The sequence below is a fragment of the Simochromis diagramma genome, unplaced genomic scaffold (assembly GCF_900408965.1).
Source record: "Simochromis diagramma unplaced genomic scaffold, fSimDia1.1 OVJJ01000402.1, whole genome shotgun sequence".
Taxonomy (NCBI): domain Eukaryota; kingdom Metazoa; phylum Chordata; class Actinopteri; order Cichliformes; family Cichlidae; genus Simochromis; species Simochromis diagramma.
The window spans coordinates 3,202,133-3,219,494 of record NW_024386972.1 but is presented as its reverse complement, the minus strand read 5'-3'; the positions used below and the strand labels follow the sequence as shown (position 1 = coordinate 3,219,494).

Genomic DNA, 17,362 nt, shown 5'->3' with positions numbered 1-17,362 from the left:
GAGGCACTGACATAAGTGTTTTCATGCTGAAATGTGACTAACTTCCGCTAAGCTAAACGCGTCTTTGTTCAAACTGGGACATTATGCGCCAAGAGGGACATATACTTCAGGATTGGTCCAACAATGGCTGCTTTAACAAGCAGATTATTTGCTGCATTAGATATTAATACCGATTACTGTTACAGAAGGATGTCATCCTGTGATTCAGTTCATGTGTTTTGTCTGGAAAGGCGAAAAAACCCCTCCGATCATCTCCACTCACAAAAATAATGCAGAAAAGCATAGTAATCGTAGTATACCATAGAGAAATAATGGCAGAAAAACTGATCAATACACAGCAACACAAAACAAATGTGCCACTGGCCTCTGCAGGAGGTCATTTACCCCTGCATGGAAACATCGTAGTTTTTTTTTGTGACTCAACGTATGAAAACATTTCCAATAGAGATAAAATTAAACAAGCAAGAGGGCTTAGCCATTAGATAAATTAATTCAGCGCAGATTCTGTAGCTCAATAAAACAAACCAAATAGCTCCATTTCTACTCTTAAGCTCAAAGCAAATAGGATGCTCAATAAAAACACTGTACTGGCCCTCTCGGCTAAAGAAATCAATAGCTAGAGGACAAAGAACCTATAGCTATCACTTAATTCTCTTATCAGTGTGATTTAAGGGACACGGATGATGTTAAATAACTGTAAATCCTTATCTTTGACTTTGTGGGTGGTTTATGGCAGTTTCAACAGCAGTTCAGAGACAGAATGTCCATACCTTCTGCCGCATAGACGATTTATAGCTTTATTACTCTTTGTCTAAAAGAGCAGAGAAACATATAATTGAAAGGAAGAGATAGCAGCTAGTGAGTAGAGGAGCTGGAGAGGGGGTAGGCAGGAACTGAGAATCATCACTGCTAGAGACATATCACAGCGACAGCTTTATGGCAAAGGAGCGGCCCTCTTTGTTTTTGGAGGAGGGAGGGGGCTCGTAACGAGCAAGATCCAATTTTCTGATTCATCTGCAAACGGTTCGGGTTGAGTTTAGTATTCTGACGCCAGGCTTCAACCTGGCCCGCATGGGCGTAGAGGTCACCGAGAGGGCTGAGTGAGCTGAAGTCATGAGTTTGTGCTCACACTGTCACAGGCCTGCTCATATTTTTGCCCTCAGTGACAACGGGCCTATTGTTCTCCCTGATAAGGCTTCAGTGTGCACAGTAATGGGAATTAAGCAGGGCATAAGTCATGGAGAAATTGGGTGACAGCAGATCAATAGATAGTGGTGAAGCCTCAGGGACCATTAGTGAAGAGGGCCCCTTTGTTTGTCCGCTGGTGGGGAGATTCTGTGGATGTTTGGGCCTGAATTAAGTGTCGAAGCCAAGAATACGCCGAGTTCACCAGAGAGGAGGGAAAGGTGCTTGGCGACACAAGCCTGACACGTGTGTTTTTGCAAATAATAGGATGTCTTTATCAGGTCACATCAACCTCTTCTTGCAAAGTCAACAGCAGCAACTGCGTCTAGTAACAATTTCCCAGTCACTCTCAGCAGTCCCCATAAACACGCTGTGATTTCATTTACAGGGACCATTATGTTATTATTCAATCTATGGATTATCAAGCTTTATTAGGACAGTAACTCTCAAAAGAAATGCAGCTTTTGTTTTTATTTTTCCTCACTATAAAAAAAAAATCCCATGTACCTCCTCAGAGGCTGACACTTTAAAGCACATGGGCATTTTCTCTTTTCTAGCATTTTATGTGTTTATGTATAATTTGTTTTACCCTTTTACTATAATCCTTTGGCACATTAAGGTAGATTTAAACCTTTTTTAGATTTTTCATACAGTGGCAATACTGTTGATCCTACTTAACCTGAAGCTGACTTTTTAAACAATTGTGTATTTAAAAAAAGAAAGAAAAAGTCAGTGAATATAAAAAACAGAAGTCTTACACTGCAGATCCCAGAAACCAAGCCAGTAATTCTGACTAAATATTGTCATGCTGCAATCAATTTAGCAATGGGTCAAGAAATCTATTTTAAATCCGTGCTAACAATGCGGCTCTCAGTACGAGTGTGTTACCGAGAGCATGCGTGGCATACAGTTACTTATAACGGACAGTGGAAACAGTGTAAATAAAGACGCCCTGCAGCCCTACTTTGGAGCTGGAGGATGAAAACGCATTAGCCCTGCGCTTGACGTGTTTAAAATGATTAGCCACAACATGTGACAACTCTGATAAGGAAGAGTCTCCCATTAAGTTCTTCAGGCAAATGCATATTGTGGCCATCACTCCGGGACATTCCCACTTAAATGCACAGATAATTTGTTGTTGCGATGCATTATTCCTGCCCCATAACCAACCCCGGCCCAGTGAGCAACGTGCCACTGATAACTAAAGATATTAATTAGTATATCACCATCGTGGCACATCCACTTTCACTATTAATAAATTCCATGCCATCAGGTTGTGATTTAATTATAAATTATGTAAATGGTTGCCATGAATGATTTAAGCCTGTGAATTTTATTGGCTAAATGGGAGAGCAGAATTTAGGCGTATCACATGATCACAGTGATGAGGATTTACACACTCGAGTGATGACAGCACAAGTACAAGAAGGATTATTGTGACTAGATAACAATTCCACGTAGCCCCGCCCCCCAGTTAATGGCAGGAAACAAGTCAGATTCCTGAATTATTGAAAAACGATACAACTTAATGGCTATTAAGGGACGTTTGTTAGCGTGTATATTAAAATTAGCCTAATATGATGCTTTTCTTAATTTGTGCATGATTACAATGGAGGATATCCATACTAACCAAAATGAAGTAGGTCGCTGTTTGTTTAAAGTAATCCCTGTAAGCCAAACGCTTTGACTTCATACTGCTTTAAACACTCAATTTATATTTGTTTTACCTAGGGTCCGGTATACCATGCAGTCACTGTCCACTTCATTAGGTACATCGGATCAACTGCTGCTTTACACAAATATGTAATCAGCCAATCACATGGCAGCAACAAACAGCATTTAGCCATGCAAACACGGCCAAGACAAGTTCAATCGAAGCATCAGAATGGAGAAAAAAGGTAATTTAAGTGACTTTAAATAATCAAGGTATGCAGAAGAGCATCTTAGATGTACAAGAAGCAGCAGAAGGCCACACAGGGTGACACTCAGCCAAGAGCAGGAAACTGAGGCTACAGTACACAGGGCTACACAGGCACTGTGAAATCAATGTGATATCATGTCGCTATCCACCAATCCAAAACTGAAGAATGTTTCAGGCACCTTATTGAATCAATGCTATGAAGAAATAAGGCAATTTTGAAGGCAAAGGGGAGTCCAAACCAGTACTAGGTATACCTAAAAAAGTGTCCAGTGAGTGGAATATCAAGCTGCTAATGTATAACTATGTAATACTGTTTCATTATTAACATTTTCTTTTTGTTTGTCGTTTTTTTGTTTTTGTGGTTTCTTTAAGACTTGTTGTTCACAAATCACAAATTCATTTTTGCTTCCATTTCTTTTGGAAGGTTTAAATTGTGACGTGTAAGTCAAGCAGTTGGATTAATCAGCTAATTGCTTCACAGCCACAGTTGCCCACATTGCTAACTTGGTCGGCAATTTAAATCATTCTGATCTGCAGGTCACTGCTTGCTGTATTTCCTGTTTGGAGAATTTTGCTGTAATTAAAAATGAGGACATCATCTTCCCTAGGCAAAGCTAGAAATATAGTAACATAAAAATATCCACAACAATGGTGACTAGCATGAGAAAGGCTTGTGCTAGACTGACTTACAGAAATAACACCTGATGGACACATTTCTGCATTAAAAACATTATGTTAGTCACTCATTGGAATGATTTTGGTAGGATGGGCTCAAGCCTCGTCAAAAATGTAACAAACCACCCTCCTGTCCCACTCAAAATGGACACGATGTCAGTCTGCACGAATGACGTGAAACTAAAATGGCAAATCAGTCTGACTGTCAGGTGATTTCTTATCTGTTTTTGACATTTTACAGTCTCATAATCAGCCGTCTGACAGGCATAAGTATTGTGTAACAGTCTATAAAGGCTAGAAGCACAAAGGGAACCTTTTTTCTGTCCTTTTACAGTGAAATGGATAGCCGAGTAGAGAGCCAAATCTTTTTCTTTTCTTATTTCTTTAAACCACTTTTCTTCCTGTCAAGTTGATGTAGTGCCAGGAACAAGGAGTATATTTGGTCTGAAGATGGCTGTCAAATCAGACTGTCAGGCTGCACTTTTTGATGGAGTTGTATCACTCGCTCATCTGTCAGTCAAAAAGAAAGACTGCTGCCAAAGTCAAATTCAAGAGTTGAGACGAGCGGACTTACGTGGCATTTCATTGTCTGGAAGGCAGAGAAATCTGAGGAGCCGAGTTCAGCTCTGGTTTAAAATTTGTGGGGCACGTTTGCTAAGTAAAGGAGTGACAAGGTGGACGGCTGATATGGCATGACACTTAAATCTTCAAGTTCTCTGAAATGCTGTGCGCAGACAGATAATTGACTCAAACGTTCCCGGTAATCAGTGATAAAAACAGAATATTGCCTCATCACACTTACAGAGAAAGCCTACACACTTCGCAGAACATTATTCATTGTGGCATGAGACACCATAAAAACACTTCTTTTCAGCACACTTGAGTCAGGCCAGCCTATAAAATTCAATCATCACAACAGTGTCAGACATTGTTCTGGCATACCAGAAAAATCCCCGACCCAGGAAGCGTGCAACTCTGCCTGATTGTTATGGTGTTTACTCACACAAGAGGCTTACCCCGAGGCAAGCTCCACGCCTCGGCCGCCCAGCTGCAAGTGTCCAACCTTCCCTCCTGCAGAAATACACGATGCTCTCCAGCTGTTCGGGCTCCGTCAGCGTCCAGCAGCGGCCGGTCAGCATCGAGTTCTGCGTTGGTACAGCAGATCAGAAAGTGCAGAGATAGCAAGTTATCTGTCAGGTACAACCAGTGCGGGAAAGTTTCATTTAGGAGCAGCAATTGATCTATTTGCACTCTGAGAATGAATCCAGCCCAGTGTGGCTGACTCAGACAGACAGTGTTGTATTACTGGCCTCCAAATGCACAGGACTTACAAAGCTCCTCATTCAGTGTAATATGAGTGTTTTGAAACACTGCGTTCTGTATATAATCTCCATTCCCAAAAAATTATAGACATAAAAGATTCAGCAGCCAGAGTTGCTAAAATATTTTTTTTTAAAGACACAAATAATTAACCTTAAAAGCATCTTAACTTTTATATACACAGGAAATATGTATAGAGGGCAGATATAAAACAAAAACACATCTAATTGTTGTTGTAATACTCATTAGTCGGCTTTCATGGTAACAATTCTGGGTTTTAATTGCTAATTTTCAGCTAAATTAGTTGTTAATTGTTGGAGGGTTTGTACCATACAATATTAAGGTTTATGCTGTTGTTCTGACCTGTCAGTATTTGCTCACCATGTTACTGTATATTTGAGTTATGTATTTAACAGCATTTTTCAATTATTGTTACTTAGTCTCTCATTTTTAGACTGATCAAGAACAATTTTTCTTCTAATTTGAGGTTTCTGTAAACGACTGAAAATTCATTTCTCATCACTAACACACATCCCCACAAATGCTCCTCTAAAATCTTTATTCCCCTCTTCTATTAATCAATTTCTTCTTTTACTTTGTGTGACAAGATTTAAAGCTCAAACCAATTTTTTTGTGTTTTTGAAACAAGATAAAGATTAATAATAGCTGTTTAAAAGGTTCGAGTCTACGCTTACAGCAGCTTTTCTCCCCTGTTATCCTGAGTGGCATATGAGTCATAGAAGTTATTAGAATGAGGTGTTAATCAAAGCTGTGGCTTTTAAATGGCTCTCGACGGCAGTTTGTTGAACAAAAGCGCAACTGTAATAATCTTAACGCTTACCCTGCTTTTAATCAAAATGGCCCAGTGTGACAGAATAAAAATGTTCCAGTACGCCACAATAAATAAAGGCCGTCTGTGCTCTGCTTGGTTTATTAGCTGATACTTTCCCTGAAGTGTGTGTGCAACACTTACTGTATCTATACACTGTAGGATAATCTCATCTCTTTGTGACTCCCTGACCGAACAGCAGTCATCATGATGGCACATGCTGCAGATACACAAAGGAAGCCGTTTAAAAGTTTGCATTATGTCATGCTTCTTGTTCCACATCAACACAGGGGTCAAACCAGTGCGATTTAAATGGCATAAAGGTCAACACTAATAATCCACATGTGAATAAAACAACTGCTTAAAACAACAACAAAAATGTGTCTATCAAACCTACAAACTATGTCAGATAAAACTACAGGCCACTGTTCTTGTTTAGTGGGCGGTAAACCAATACCTCACATTGGAATAGCTGGATTTCATTAGTATGAGGATGCTGCCCCCTTGTGTAAGAACTCTTGTATTACATGTCTTCTCATTTAATTTTCTGTTGAGCAAATACAATGTAAGAAAAAAAACAATAAAATAATCTAATCTTGATCACATTATATACAGTATTACTTATGATTAGCTAATAATTTATGTCATGGATGATTTTATTTATAATATGTGAATAAAGTTCAAATGAGTACTAAACTTAAATATTAACAATGTGAAGACTGACGGATACTCAAGGAATAAAAGGAGTTATATAAGGAGGAGTAATATTAGGACAGAGATGTTGAAAATTGAGTGCAAAAGACAAAAACATATTGTCTCAGTGCTCACATGGAGTTAACAAACATTAGAACATGTAAAAGACAACTGGGAATTTGGGGTCAAATTTGGAACCAGAAAGTGAGACAGTTGGGTAGTGTACACTGTTCTGCTAAAGGGACAAGTACGCGCTAATTTGTGAAATTATTTGGTAATTTTCCACATGGAATAACTCATTCCTTAGAGCAAGAATACACTGATAAGCTTCATAAGAACATGGTTGTTGTTGTTGTCTTTACACTTTAACCAAAGCAATGAAGGCTGGTAACGACTAACTAATCGAAATGAATTTCAATTGAATTGGTTTTCAAAGATTCAAGTGTTTTTACTGGGTCATTCCAGCACATGAATTTACATGAGGTGAAATTCATGTCACGGCAAAGGCCCAAAAGAATAACACACACTGAGAGCAATTTATAGAAAAACAAGAAAGGTATTTACAGCGTAACAGTGTAACCAGGAATATATTTAAAGTGGATTTTCAATAAGAAAATGAAAAATACAAATAAATATAAATGAATTTCAAAGTCTCAGAGCTGTGTGTGTTGGATAGTACAACATTTATCTTATTTTGGAGAATCAGAGGCTACAGAGCACCATCATAGTCCAACAGCCTTACAGACCTTTCAGCCTTTGTCTCCAATACAATACAATAAAATCCAGACAGACAGAAAAAGTAGTTGACAATGGGAAAGCTGACCAATGGCTGGACATAGCAGCACAGGAGGCGGGGGTCTGCCGCACCAGACAAGACCCCATGTGCAGGCTGTGCAAAGATGCCCCTGAGACAATCCAGCACATAACAGCAGGGTGCAAGATACTAGCAGACAAAGCATACATGGCCAACAATGCCATAACCAAGTGGCTAGCATAGTACACAGGAGCATCTAGGCCAAGTATGGCCTTAAAGTCCCAAGGTCAAAATGGTCAAAATGTTGAGAATGACCGAGCTAAAATCTTGTGGGACTTCCAGAAATAGATGGACAAACTGGCTAAACAACTGGACATAGTAGTGGTGGACAAGCAGAGGAAGAAGCCCATAATGTGAGATGTAACTATACCAGATGATAGCAACATCAGGAAAAAGTGACACAAACACAAACAAAAAAAGCCCAAGGTGGAGGGTGAAGGCAACAGTGGTCCCCGTGATAATCACAGTACTCGGGGCAGTGAGCCCCAATCTGGGCGAGTAACTCAAACAGATCCCAGAAACAACATCCGACATCTCTGTCCAGAATAGCACACAGCTAGGGACAACAAAGATACTGTATAGGCCCCTAAAGCTCCCAGGCCTCTGGTAGAGGACTTGAGATTGGAGGATAAAGGATGTGGATAAAGGGAATCTCCAAAGTACTATTATTAGCATTATTACTGCAGTAAACTATCATAAATATAGTATTTGCCTCCGCACTTTAATAAAATGGAAACTTTGGCTTTATTAAAGTGTATAAAGTTCCATAGAAATAAAAATATTGATTATGGGACACAACATGCCACTGTGCCAAAGAAAAGTTCATTCCTGAGTGGCAGTAAAGTTTAGAGTTTATGCTATCACTAGTAGGGCTGGGAAAAATTATTTACATATATTATTTTCCTTATATCCTATAAAATCACTAGAAAAAACATCTTAAGCCCTACCTAAAATACCCTGAACCAACTGAATCATACTTAAGTCTGTGACCTGTATGGAAAATAAAAACTACAGCCTAAAAAAATTAAATAAATCAGCAGATATTCATTCGGTTCTTAAAAACAAACGATTCAGTTTTCTTCAGTTTTAGATTTTCCTACTAATTCTTTATCAGTAAATAAATCAAAGTCCTGACCTACACTTGACTGATGTAATATCAAGTGTTGTTATATTGCTATTTCCCACAGAATAAAGTACACTGTACATTTAATGTCACTGAATTGTTGCTGTTTATTAACTAAATTGTATTTGATTATTTGTTACATTTGTTTCTTTAATCTGAGTGAAACACTCACTGATTCTACAGCCTACTTTACAGTTTTCAGTCTACGGTTTCAGACGTAAAAATACGTGCTTTTGACACTGCATTTCATGATTTTTATTTGTATAAAACCTTATACTTCCATATTGCAATTTTTAAATTTTTACTTTACTACAATAACAGCTGTATTTACTTTGCAGATTTAGACTGCATATAAAACCTGAGTAGACTTTACAGTAAACCATGTTTCTCAGAAATAAATTAACCAAATAAATGATGAGTCACAGTGAGTCGGCTGCACCACTAGAACAATAACCAGTGGAAGCGGGGATTATGCAATGGCATGCAACTTTAACCCCATCAATGCTCTACACGAAGAAACATGATATATATAACATCATAAAATTAGCACCAAAAGTAACAAAAAGTATACTTACAATGACGTTTTATAGTGCAGAACTATAGAAATGAAAACTTTTAACTTTCTGCATGAAACGTACTTCTAGTTCAGGTACTTGTTGATCATTAGAAATACACATTAATCTGTTTAAAATTTATTTAATCTGCGAATGTGCGTGTTTTATTAGGATTACAGTTACACTTTCTGATATTTGTCTCCTCGCATCTTTAAATCATAATGATCCATTTTCTTTCTGCCGTTAGGTTTCTGTTTCACAGTCCTATCAGGAGAGCTGAAGCAGGTCACATGATCGCCACTATGAATACATGAATGGCCATATTTTTAAGGTTGGTTAAGCAGGAATTGAGTTATTCGCGTTTCTGTCGCGCCTCCAGACCAACCACACCAGACCCGTCTCTACTTTGCGGTGAGTTCTCGTTTTCGTGTAGTCGATTGCAGCTACAGTATACAGTTTATTTAAAACCCTGAGTGGGTATGCAACATGTTTTTCCCTTTAGTTAAAATGATTCCGCCACTGTAATTATTATGTTTATCAAAACACACATTCCCTTCTTGTGACCCTTTCTTTCTGAATTGCCTCTCTTGTTTGTTTTGATTTTACATTTTAATCGTGGTGTTTTGTGCCAAGCAGAACACAAAACAGTAGGAGACGCAGACTTGTAGAATTGTAATCGCCTTTCACCCACCCCGGAGCGGCGCCTTTACGCGTAGTATTACGGTACAGTGGCGAGGAAACCCGGAAGAGCTCAAACAGCGCTGAATTTGTGAAAGAAATGTCATTTCGTATCGTTTCTAAAGAAGCGCTGGTGGGCTCCGTCACGCTTGGTGTTGTTTTTGTTGCCGGCTATTTTATCGGTAAGTTCAAAGGCGGACAATGCTACAAAAAGTAATCCTTATGACGTGACGTCGTCGCTAAAGCAAGAAAGCCTGTCTGTAACAAGGTGTGCGCAAGGCGACTTAAAGCCGAACCATGGTGTTTGTTTTTTATGTTTATTATTAATGAGTGGAATACAGGAGAATTGTGTGTGACTCAGACTTCTATGGTATTTTTTTTAATTGTATTTATTTATTACCGCAAGTTAAAAGCTTCAGGGTTATAGTGGTTTTATTATTGGAAGTTATGTTTAGGCTTAGCCTGTATTTGTTGCGTTGTTTTGAACGGGAAATTTTCAAAAAAATCACATCTCAGGATCTGTTTATCGTATTTTTTTCTTCCTGTTAATACAGACAATTAAACAAAAAAATATTCCACTTAATGTTTTGTCGCTGTAAACACTTCGAGTTTGTGTTTATGCCGTTTATCTAAGAGGTAAGAGCTTCGATGCTGATTTGGGGTCTATTGAAATAAATATGCGGTTTCCAGTGATCTGGCTTTTAGTTAAGTTGTAAATTGTGTGAATTACCTTGGTGCAACACAAGATGAAGAATATGTTGGTGCACTAATGAACTTATGAGAAGCTGAATCTGAAGAAAAAAACACAGCCTCCATGATCACATCAATCCTATTTTTAGATTCAGATTCTATTATGTAATGCATAAAGTTTGTATAAGACTGAGTGAACACCTAGTGTAAAGCTTTGCAGTACAAAGTCCTCCTTTAATCATAATTGCTTCACGTTCTAGCTACTGTTGACCTTGATAGACTTACAAAAAAAAAAAAAAAAAAAAAACAGCTTCTGAAGTGACATTTACAATACAAATTGCATGGTTCACGTGCAAATAATAATTGTTTGTAATGTAATAAATGATTTATTCTCGACTTCAGTCTTAGAATCATCCCATACAGTTTGCTCAGTTTAAATTATAAAAGTTTATGAGTGTAAAAATGTTAGAAAAACTCCTTCTCCTTCCTCCTTAAGTCATATTTTTACAGCTGATTAAATGCCATTTTACAGTAAATTAGGCCCCATATTTATACAAATTTACAGATGCCACATGGATATGTTCTATGTCTACCAAATTATATTTTACAAAAGATGTCAGGTTATCTTATCTTACAGTATTCAATATTAATTTTTTGTCTTTGCTGCTGCTGCAATAATTTAATTTCCCTGTTGAAATCGTTTGGGTTTGAACTTAATCAAATAACTTCTACTTATTAACTAGATCTTAGGTTTCCTGAAATATATTTAAGCTGGCTAGGAGTCCTCTGACATCATTGTGCTCTTAAGATCCTTATGTCTTTTTTATGGTTTGTTTGTGCCCTCAGGAAGAAAGAAATCTTCCAGAATGAGCATCTCCAAAAGTCACTGCGGGGGGAAAGACAATCCACTGTTACAGTATGTTGTCAATCACTCCGTGAGGGAGCATCCGGTGCTGAAAAAACTCAAATTGGTAAGGAGGTCTTGCCGCTTGTGCTCTGGCAAATCTATTGTAATAAATCTAATCAGGTTTCATATGGCATTATGAAATTTTATGTAACTGGCTTCCACTCCGCTTGCTTTCAGAGAACAATGGAAGACTCCTGGAACGGGATGATGGTTGCCTCTGAAGAGTCACAGTTGTTGGCCAATTTGGCCAAACTAATAAAAGCTAAGAAAGCGATAGAGATTGGTAAGGGTGACGAATTTGACATCACACGAACATCCAAACTGATAAAAACATGCGCAGCTTTTATGACTAAGCTTTCCCTTTTTTTCACCTGTTCAAACACAGTAACATTACACAATATGAACACAAAACACTGGCTACTTGGAGTGCACAGGAAATTGCATAGAGAGCAGGACATAGAGCAGGCAAGTCTTCAAAGTGGACTGAACCTTTTTTTTGGCATGTTTAGCAATCAATCAATCAAGGAGCTGTGGAAGCTGCTTTAGTTCTTTAGGACCAAAGTAAACTCGATTTTAATGATTGAATCAGTTTTCTAATATGTGCTTTAGTAGTTGCAGTTGGCAGCAGATTAGAATCAAGGATAAAAATATTTTACTTTCTCCATCACCACCAAACGCATGCAAACTTCAGTAGCAATGTGACATGCAGTTTGAGATGTTTTCCAGTTACAGCGAGATTTAAATTGATCACTAATCTGTTCCTGTGTGTGTGTGTGTGTGTGTGTGTGTGTGTGTGTGTGTGTGTGTGTGTGTGTGTGTGTGTGTGTGTGTGTGTGTACACACACACACACACACACTTCTGTGAGGTGTGAGCGCTGTTTGTTTTTAACATAGTTCACGGTGGAGAAAAGCTGCTGACATAATGTGGATCCGAAGATCAATAATTGGCCTTACTGGGGTTGAAAGTCTCGATAAATGCATTCCCACCCATGTAATTGAGCTTTGCTTGGCACATCCGACATACTGTTTTACTTTTGTCCATGATGCGCTTATCTTCAGGGTCATACTCCACATGAAGACCAAAATAGTTCCAAAGGCCAGATCTGAATGAGGGTGGGGGAGGTTCAATTTGCCATGTTGCAACGAGCTTAGCTTCTGTCTTGCTAGCTTGCGCTGCGCTCAGTGGATCTGCGCTTGACAGTGCAGCTTAGGCGAACTAGTCGAACGCAGATCCACTGAGCTCTCAACACAGACAGCATCGTCAGAAGAAAAGTTGATAAAATAAATTAAAAATTTTGTATTGTTCGATACATATGCGTACTGAACCGAAAGCACTGTATCGAACGGTTCAATATCGATAGGAGTATCGTTGCACCCCTAATAAATAAATATATATATATATATATATATATATATATATATATATATATATATATATATATCTCCCCATATCCTGTACATGGATGACATCAAGCTGTATGCCAAGAGTGAACGAGACATCGATTCACTGATCCACACTACCAGGCTATACAGCAATGACATTGGAATGTCGTTCGGACTGGAGAAGTGTAGTCGGATGGTAACAAAGAGAGGGAAGGTAGTCAGAACTGAGGGGATTGAACTACCAGAAGGCAACATTGCAGACATAGAGGACAGTTACAAGTACCTGGGGATCCCGCAGGCGAATGGGAACCATGAAGAGGCCGCTAGAAAGGCTGCAACCACCAAGTACCTGCAGAGGGTCAGGCAAGTCCTGAGGAGTCAGCTGAATGGTAAGAACAAGATCCGGGCCATCAACACCTACGCCCTGCCCGTGATCAGGTACCCTGCTGGGGTAATAGGCTGGCCAAAGGAGGAGATAGAAGCCACTGACATAAAGACAAGAAAGCTCCTTACCATGCATGGAGGGTTTCACCCCAAGTCCAGCACCCTGAGGCTGTACGCTAAGCGGAAGGAAGGGGGCCGGGGACTGGTGAGTGTCAGCACCACAGTCCAGGATGAGACAACGAACATCCAAGGATACATTGGGAAGATGGCCCCAACTGACCCAGTGCTCAGTGAATACCTCAGGCAGCAGAAACCCAAGAAAGAGGAGGAAGGAAGGAAGGAGGAAGGAACCATCATGGAAGGACAGGCCCCTGCACGGTATGTACCACCAGCAGATAGAGGAGGTGGCTGATATCCAGAAATCCTACCAGTGGCTGGACAAAGCTGGACTGAAAGACAGCACAGAGGCACTAATCATGGCAGCACAAGAACAAACTCTGAGTACAAGATCCATAGAGGCTGGGGTCTATCACACCAGGCAAGACCCCAGGTGCAGGCTGTGTAAAGATGCCCCAGAGATAATCCAGCACATAACAGCAGGGTGCAAGATGCTAGCAGGCAAGGCATACATGGAACGCCATAACAAAGTGGCCGGCATAGTGTACAGGAACATCTGTGCCGAGTATAATCTGGAAGTCCCGAGGTCAAATGGGAGATGCCCCCAAGGGTGGTGGAGAATGACCGAGCTAAGATCCTGTGGGACTTCCAGATACAGACGGACAAAATGGTGGTGGCTAACCAACCGGACATAGTGGTGGTAGACAAACAGAAGAAGACGGCCGTAGTGATCGATGTAGCGGTTCCCGAATGACAGCAATATCAGGAAGAAGGAACACGAGAAGCTGGAGAAATACCAAGGGCTCAGAGAAGAGCTCGAGAGGATGTGGAGGGTGAAGGTAACAGTGGTCCCCGTGGTAATCGGAGCACTAGGTGCGGTGACTCCCAAGCTAGGCGAGTGGCTCCAGCAGATCCCGGGAATAACATCGGAGATCTCTGTCCAGAAGAGCACAGTCCTGGGAACAGCTAAGATACTGCGCAGGACCCTCAAGCTCCCAGGCCTCTGGTAGAGGACCCGAGCTTGAAGGATAAACCGCCCGCAGGGGTGTGCTGGGTGTTTGTTTGTTTTTTTATATATACACACATATACATATACACACACACACACACACACACACACACACACACACACACACACACACATACATATATATATATTTTTTTTTTTTTGATGGATCAGTACTATATAGATGTCTTTTTAGGGATGTTTGTGGCTTAATAGGCTATTGACTTATCTGTTTAATAATTTTAAGCATGAGAAAGCACGAGTTTGACTGTATTTGTTGCTCCTTAAAATAAAAAAAAATTTTTTACTTTAAATTAATTTGAAGACAAAGACACATCCTTACTCTTAAAATTCTTTCATTTCATTTCATCAGTGAGGTGCTCCCGTCCTGCATATCCACACATGTAAAAAGCTAGAATCCTAGGAATGTGCAGATGTGGTCAGGAAATCAATTTCTATAGCAAATTGGCTAAAAAAAAAATAGAGAAAACTGTATTAAAGTATGCAGTATATCACACCCCCTTTCTGTTGTCATGCACAATGATGATTTCTTCTTGCGTCTATAGGAGTTTATACAGGTTACAACACACTGAACATGGCACTGGCCTTGCCTGAAGATGGAGTTGTGATAGCATGCGATATCAGTGAAGAGTACACCAACATTGGTAAACCCTTCTGGAAAGAGGTATGCTTCAAATCTGTGTTTTATTGTTTTATTAAATGTAATAATGCTTATAACAAAGTACCGAACAGTGCAGAGGATGATCAGTCATCACAGGGGAAGTATACAGCTCTGTCTGACATCTTTGCACATAGTTGAGTAAAAGAAAAGCCTACTGTAACTGATTATAGATATCACAAAGATAACACTTTATTAAACAAAAATGATTTAGCAGGTTTTTATTTTTTAAATGACTGATATATAAGAAATATTCAGATGATTCGTCTATGATGGAGTTGACTATGGCAGTGTAATTATGAAATCTATAATCAAGCAAGAAAATATTTGTCGAAAGACAAATCTCTTAGCAGTGATTTGTGTCAACAGAACCTGAAGAGCTTAAATGGTCTGATTCTTATATAGCGCTTTAAACATAATAATCTAGGTAAGAACAAGTGTTACACAATACATCTATGTAACGGACTCTGAAAGGTAACTGAATAATCATGCAGATAAATGTATCAGCAACAGGCTTCCTGATATTTTGTGACACACCCTTCACTTCTTTTACTCTTTAAAACATTGTTTCTTTCCATTAACAGGCCGGAGTCGAGAAAAAAATTGATCTGCGCATTCAGCCAGCACTGAAAACTTTAGGTGTGGTAATGTTTCTCTTTATTTGCTCTCATACATTTAACTGGAGATTTGCATTTTACTGATAAAAATGTTCAAAAATGTCTTTCCCAAAGGTCTGAGGATGCATTCAATTTCCTTTAGTAGGACAGAGCAGTTTGTGGTAATCTGCGTCCAACAACTGATTTAATTACTCTGGGGGTGTTGCTCTGTGAGTACTTCAGCTGGGGTAAAGGTTTTTGACAAGTTCAACTTGTTGAAAAAGATAATACCTGTTGCAGATACAGTTTAACGGAGGTTTGAGTCAGAGAGTTTGGTACCAGGGTAGCATGGATCGTTAAAATAACTTTCTGGAATCTTTCACCATGTATGATTTAATAAATACTAAATAACTATTTAAGTAACATTGCAAGTAAAGCAGTACTTTATAGTCTTACATTCAGATGTTAAAGTGGGATTTGGGAGGTGGTAGATCCGGTGAGCCTACTTAGAAATAAGTCATGTAAGGGTCATTCCACATCCACTGAACAATCATTTCCAGGCTGATGACCTGCAATTTCTCTAAATATGCTTCTTAATAGAAAATTGCCAAATTTGAGCTTTTTACTGTTGTAAGTTCAATTTAAAAAAAAAAACATTTTCTTTTTAATTATGATGAAGTAATAAAGCCTTCAAAGCTCGTGTGCAGCTGTCAAATTTGAAATAAAATCCAGCACTGAAGGCACACAGAGTGGTTGCATATGAATTCACCATTAATGATGAGCAGCACCAGTGTTGGCTCTTGGTATTATATATATATTGTTTCATAGCCCTTTCTTTATAGATTTCTATCACACATTCTTCTGATAAGGTATCTGACTGAAGTAAATGGCACTTGGTTGATCCATCCATCCTTTTATGTGAGCGTGCACAGAGCCTGAAGCAGAAAGCCTGGGTTAACAAAGAGAGACGATGATCACCACTGTGTTAGCCACTATCTCTGCTGAGGGTTTGCAGTTGATGCAAATTAAGCCAAGCTGTGTCAAAGTTGCTTTGTAGTACACCAGCTGTGTGACAGCTACAATACCCTGAGATGGACATTTTACCCCTCGATTTCATTGTTTCTTTCAGATGATCTCCTGTCTTCTGGCCAAGCAGAAACATTTGACTTCATCTTCATCGATGCTGACAAAGTTAACTATGACAACTACTACGAGAAGTCTCTGCAGCTGTTGAGAAAAGGAGGCGTCATTGCTATCGACAATGTAAGCGCTACAACCAAAATAAGCACGAAACACACAAATTCTTGCACCGTGCCAGTTCAAGCGGCAAAACCTCTATAAAAATGTGTCTGGTGCTGCAGGTGCTGTGGGGTGGGAAGGTGCTGAATCCGTCCCCAGATGACGCCGACACTGTGGCCATTGACAAGCTGAACAGGAAGCTGTACAGAGATGCCCGAATTAATCTGAACATGCTGACAGTGGGAGATGGAGTCACCCTGGCCATCAAATTATAGTGCACATCTGAGAAGTGCAACAACTTATACACTTTATAGGAAAACAATGGGTTGCTGCTAGTGCGCAGTACTGAAGTTATACAACAGGATTTGATTAAAAAAAAAAAAAAAAAAAAAAACTCCATGTGTTTTGTTTTTGCATTATTTCACTAAACTGACTTCATATAATATCCTCTAATTGGCATCAAATTAGACGTGAGAATAATGTTGATTTCAGTGCTTTATTGTCAAGGACACACAAACAGCTCCGATTAGTGTCGCAGTCCAAAAATGGGAAGTAAAGTGTTTAATTCA

General features: G+C 39.3%; 1 protein-coding gene and 1 long non-coding RNA gene across 4 annotated transcripts in view; one reads left to right on the top strand and one right to left on the bottom strand.

Annotated features, from left to right (window-relative positions):
- LOC120737940 overlaps positions 1-9,396 on the bottom strand; it is a 38,742-nt gene extending 29,346 nt beyond the window's left edge. The window contains exons 1-3 of one of the 2 annotated variants that reach the window (XR_005696878.1): positions 9,136-9,396; positions 6,075-6,150; positions 4,785-4,926 (exon numbers count right to left, since the gene is read on the bottom strand). This is a non-coding gene — a long non-coding RNA (uncharacterized LOC120737940). Of the gene's footprint in view, positions 1-3,472; positions 4,927-6,074; positions 6,151-9,135 lie in introns of those variants that run through there. The other variant, XR_005696877.1, reaches the window with a different exon arrangement.
- Positions 9,396-17,189, top strand: LOC120737935 (catechol O-methyltransferase domain-containing protein 1-like). Of its 2 annotated transcripts, none has more exons than XM_040038880.1 (7): positions 9,396-9,525; positions 11,329-11,453; positions 11,567-11,672; positions 14,846-14,964; positions 15,543-15,597; positions 16,684-16,817; positions 16,916-17,189. In XM_040038880.1, the coding sequence occupies exons 1-7, from the start codon at positions 9,429-9,431 to the stop codon at positions 17,066-17,068; spliced, it is 789 nt and encodes a 262-aa protein (XP_039894814.1). In that variant the 5' UTR covers positions 9,396-9,428; the 3' UTR covers positions 17,069-17,189. The 2 variants fall into 2 exon arrangements, with proteins under 2 accessions (XP_039894814.1, XP_039894815.1); XM_040038881.1 differs by lacking the exon at positions 9,396-9,525 and adding an exon at positions 9,840-9,974.
- Positions 17,190-17,362: the final 173 nt, after the last annotated feature.

What these genes read in the sequence shown, in the direction of transcription:
- LOC120737935 (XM_040038880.1), top strand. Translation starts at nt 9,429, where the DNA reads ATGGCCATATTTTTAAGGTTGGTTAAGCAGGAATTGAGTTATTCGCGT. An exon ending in GTAAACCCTTCTGGAAAGAG is followed by an intron (nt 14,965 to 15,542) that starts GTATGCTTCAAA and finishes TTCCATTAACAG; the next exon opens with GCCGGAGTCGAGAAAAAAAT. An exon ending in GCCAGCACTGAAAACTTTAG is followed by an intron (nt 15,598 to 16,683) that starts GTGTGGTAATGT and finishes TGTTTCTTTCAG; the next exon opens with ATGATCTCCTGTCTTCTGGC.